This window comes from Ruditapes philippinarum, unplaced genomic scaffold (assembly GCF_026571515.1).
Source record: "Ruditapes philippinarum isolate M1 unplaced genomic scaffold, ASM2657151v2 ctg9461_1_1_1_1, whole genome shotgun sequence".
NCBI classification, from domain to species: domain Eukaryota; kingdom Metazoa; phylum Mollusca; class Bivalvia; order Venerida; family Veneridae; genus Ruditapes; species Ruditapes philippinarum.
The window spans coordinates 1-5,177 of NW_026863281.1; the positions used below are offsets into that span (position 1 = coordinate 1).

The 5,177-nt window shown below is 34.7% G+C and overlaps 1 protein-coding gene across 1 annotated transcript; it reads left to right on the forward strand.

Moving 5' to 3' along the window:
• The first annotated feature begins 3,044 nt into the window (after positions 1-3,044).
• Positions 3,045-4,943, forward strand: LOC132721695 (uncharacterized). Its single transcript, XM_060706046.1, has one exon. The coding sequence runs from the start codon at positions 3,057-3,059 to the stop codon at positions 4,806-4,808; it is 1,752 nt and encodes a 583-aa protein (XP_060562029.1). The 5' UTR covers positions 3,045-3,056; the 3' UTR covers positions 4,809-4,943.
• The last annotated feature ends 234 nt before the right edge of the window (positions 4,944-5,177 follow it).

Below are 5,177 nucleotides of genomic sequence, written 5' to 3' on the forward strand. Positions count from 1 at the left end.
TTTTTTGACATATCCATATGTCAAATTTGAGTTGAATGTGTAATACTGTTGGGGAGATGATAAACAGAAACTGAAAATTTCATATTATTTTCCAAGTGAAAGGGGCATTACTCTGCAAAAAATCATCGAACCACAACCAAATTAGAACTTGTCACCTGCACATTTTTTGACATATCCATATGTCAAATTTGAGTTGAATGTGTAATTATAACTGTTGGGGAGATAATAAACAGAAACTGAAAATTTCATATTATTTTCCAAGTGAAAGGGGCATTACTCTGTCAAAAATCATCGAACCATAACCAAATTAGAACTTGACCTGCGCAATCTTTTGACATATCCATATGTCAAATTTGAGTTGAATGTGTAATACTGTTGGGAAGATAATGAACAGAAACTGAAAATTTCATATTATTTTCAAAGTAAAAGGGGCATAACTCTGCCAAAAATCCTCGAACCATGACCAAGTTCGAACTTGACCTGCACATTCCTTTGACATATACATATGTTGAGTTTGACTTGAATGTGTAATACTGTTGGGAAGATAATGAACAGAAACTGAAAATTTCATATTATTTTCAAAGTGAAAGGGGTATTACTCTGCAAAAAATCATTGAACCATGACCAAATTCGAACTTGGTCTGCGCATTCTCTTAACATATCCATATGTCAAATTTGTGTTGAATGTGTATATTGTTGGGGAGATAATAAATGGAAATTGAAAATTTCATATTATTTTCAAAGTAAAAGGGGCAAAACTCTGCCAAAAATCATCTTATCATGACCAAATTCAAACTTGACCTGCGCATTCCTTTGACGTATCCAAATGTCAAGTTTGAGTTGAATGTGTAATACTGTTGGGGAGATCATAAATGAACGAAAACTGAAAATTTCATATTATTTTCAAAGTAAAAGGGGCATAACTCTGCCAAAAATCATCTAACCATGACCAAATTCAAACATGACCTGTATTTTCTCATGACATATCCATATTTCAAGTTTGAGTTGAATGTGTATACCGTTAGGGAAACTGAAAATTTCATATTATTTTCAAAGTGAAAGGGGTTAACTCTGCCAAAAATCATCGAACCATGACCAATTCCATTCCAAATGACCAATGTGTAATACCGTTGGAGAAATAATGAACGGAAACTGAAAATTTCATAGCATTTTCAAAGTAAAAGGGGCATAACTCTGCCAAAATTCATCGAACCATGACCAAATTCAAACTTGACCTGTATTTTCTCATGACATATTCATATGCCAAATTTGAGTTGAATGTGTGCAACTGTTACTAAGTTAATGAACGGAAACTGATGATGACGAAATGACAGAATGACGGTACAGGGTAACACTATATGCCCCAGCCATTATATGGCAGGGCATAATAAACAATATAATATTCTTCATGATTGCAAAATATACTTTAAATAATTAACATGTACTGTTCCAAGTAAACCATTTTTTTACGATAAAAATATTTTACAAAAACAGAATTAAATGAAGATAAACATAATATATTGATGCCCCCACTTTTCACTGTTTTGTCAGTCTTTGGAAGGACAACATACCAGCATGATAAATGGACAGATAAAGGCAAATGTAGATCACCACTCCATGTAGAGGCGGCATACAGAAAAGCTTTTAATAACAAGAAATGTCGAACCACACATATGCCCCACTTTCTAGCCCTTGACTCATACTATTGGTAATTTTAATATAGAAACTTGCCATGGGTACCTGGAAGTGTTCAGCTAAGGAATAAAGAAAAATAATGACCTACTAGTTATAACCAATCAGTATGTGAAATATAAAGACCTTGACCTTTGAACTAGTGACCACATTATGACTAATCAATATGAGAAATATGAAGACTTTGTAATAAAAAGTTTTCAAGGTAATCAGTGGAAACCATTCTTAAATTTAAGGTCGCTGTGACCTTGACCTTTCAACTAGTGATCCCAAAATCTATAGGGGTCATCAACTACATATGACCAATCAATATGTGAAATATGAAGATTTTGTAATAGATAATTCTCAAGATAATTAGCTGAAACCACTCTAGCCTTTATTTTAAGGCACTTGTGGCATTGACTTTTGACCTATTGACCCCAAATAGGGGTCATTTACAAGTTATGACTAATCAGTTGGTTAAATATGAAGACTTTGTGATTTTGTTTTCATTTGTTTGTTTCATTTTACGCCTTTTCCCAACAGTATTTCAGTCATATAGGCAGGTAGTTTCCTAACCATCGTTCCTGGAGAGTTACACCAGTACTAGACTACCTTCCTCCGCGCTAAACTACCAAAGCATCTCCTGGGGATCTAACCCACGCCAGAGAGGTAACTGGATTAGGAGTCATCGACTCTAACCCCTCGACCACGGAGGCGGTTAAGACTATAAATAGCTTTAAAGATAATGAGTGGAAACCATTCTGACATTTAAGGCCCCTGTGACCTTGACCTTTGACCTAGTAATCCCAAAATCAAAAGGGGTCATCTACTAGTTATGACCAATCAGTATATGTAATATGAAGATTTTGTGATAAATAGTTGAAACCATGTGGTCTACTGACAGACAGACCGATCAAATAGCAAAACAATATACCCACTCTTCTTGGGGGCATAATTATATACCATAACATCAACTTTCATCACAAATAAAACAAGTAAAAAATATGAAATGAACAATGTATATTTCCTTGATTATTTTCCCAACAAAACTTTTATCCACAAAAAAGTCCTGGAAGTATAAACTAGACTTTACCTCTGTGTCAAATCATCAATGAATCTTGAGTTTTATGTTTATGAAAACATACAATACATAGTAATCTATAGATATTATCCAGAACTTGGCAAATATGGACTTTTCCCAGCTAATCCGTTGGTACATACAAACTTTTACCGTTGTAGTTTTATGGTATACTACTCAACACAACCTGATGAGCTTATTTTCAAAGCTCTAACTGTAAAAGTTTGTTTGTACCTACGGAATAGCTGGGAAACCCAAAATATTCTTAATTCAGGAGTCTATTGTAATACTTTTCAGGTAAAACATGGCAGTCCCAGGAAAGAAAGCATCAAAACAATTTTCATCATCAACAATATCCATGGCATCGGATGAAGATCTTCAAATTTACTGCCAGCCTTGTGACGAGGAAGGGTCTAGACTACCTGCCTATGGTTACTGTACCGACTGCAAGGAACACCTTTGCAAGACATGCTTTACAGCCCACAGAATAAGTAGGCTTTCCAAACATCATAAGCTTCAGGACGCTACGAATATGCCTAAAGTTTTGCAGCAACCGTCACCATCCATTCACACAGGCCAGTCTGATGTAATAACTACACCCTGTCTTAAACATTCAAAAGAACTGATCAAGTTCTACTGTCATGATCATGTAGAATTACTCTGCAGTGTTTGTGTTACCCTTGAACATCAAGCTACTTCCTGCAAAGTTGATTATATACCAGACATTTCTGGTGATATATTAGACAGCAAAGAATATCAAGTTATCTTGAATGCAGTAAACATCACTTCTGACAAATTTCAACAGATATTAAAAGATGTCAAGAACATGACATACAAATCAAACAGCTCTCTCAAAGATGCATTAGTTGACATTAAAAAGTTCCGCCAAGAAATCAACCAAAGACTAGATGAACTTGAGAGACAAACTGAAGATGCAGCTAAAGTCATAGAACAAGAAAACAACAAACATCTGAAAGCAGTAGAAACAACATGTAAAGATATAACCAAATCGCTGAAGATATCATCAGACAAAATCAAACAGCTCAACACAACAAAACAAGCTGACAAACTCTTCATTGATTTAAAACTTGCAGAGAATAAAATCAAAGTTATGAAGGAAAAACTACCTACACTGTCATCATTTGATATCAAAGAGTACAACTTTCAATCAAATGATGTAATATCAAATCTGTTCAAAACAGAGAAGTCACTGGGTACATTAACACACAAAACTTTAAATACAGAATCTCAGTCTGTACAAATAATGTCTAGACAATCTTCACATGAGGGAAAAATCTGTGTGAAATCATCAAAAGATAAAGACAGGTGCTGGATAACAGGAATGACTCTGCTGACTCCTGATCTTCTTATCATCATTGACTTCAACAACAACGCTGTAAAGATGGTGGATACCAGCAGTCAATCTGTGTCTGATCAACTACAACTAGATGGTGAACCATGGAATATCACCACAGTAACCAGTACTGACCTTGCTGCCACACTTCCTGACGAACACTCAATACAGTTTATATCAATCTCATCAAACAAACTCATAATGAGGCACACTGTTAAGGTTGATGGAGACTGTTGTGGTATCAGCTGTTACCAAGGTAAACTTGTTGTGTCATTTGCTGATCCAGCAAAACTTCAGATCCTTGACCTGAATGGCGTAATACAAACAACAATTGATGGAAATAATATTTTCAAAAATCCAGATTATATCACAAGTAACAGAAGTTCTATCTATGTATCTGACATAGGCATGAAGACAGTGACAAGATTAAACTGGCAGGGTGATGTGGTAGGTAGTTATAGTGGTATGAGTTGGCCAAGAGGAATGTCACGGTCAGATGATGGTTCTGTCTTTGTGTGTGATTATAACAGAAATGTTATAGAAGAGGTATCAGGAGATTGTTCTACAGGAAATGTGGTGTTGAAGAATCTGAAAAATCCATATGCTGTATGCTGGTGTGGAGAAACAAAGAAACTGTATTACAGTAGTTGGCAAAGTGATGAGAAAAATGACAACTTTCTTCACACCTATAAACTATCATAAACATGAGCAAAATGTTAAGATATTTTGACTTTATCTACACACATACTATATATGCTTAGATGGGCACTTAAATCCAATATAGCAATACTTTTCTATTTAGTGTTTTTTAAAAAAGAATAAATGAATGTAATCAGATTTAAGCTTATTAACTAAGGCAATGTTTAATTACTGTGTACCCCAAAGTCCCCATATTAAATGCTTTTCACAAAAAATTATTGTTTTTTTATTGCTGATTCTAATAAATCAAAATCAAAAGGCTCAGGTACCATCCACAAATAACCAGAAAAATGTCTTTGTTTAGGAATTGTTTTAGTCATATACCACTGAAAATCAACATAATGGTGGATCCACCTTACCAGCTTTTCTGGA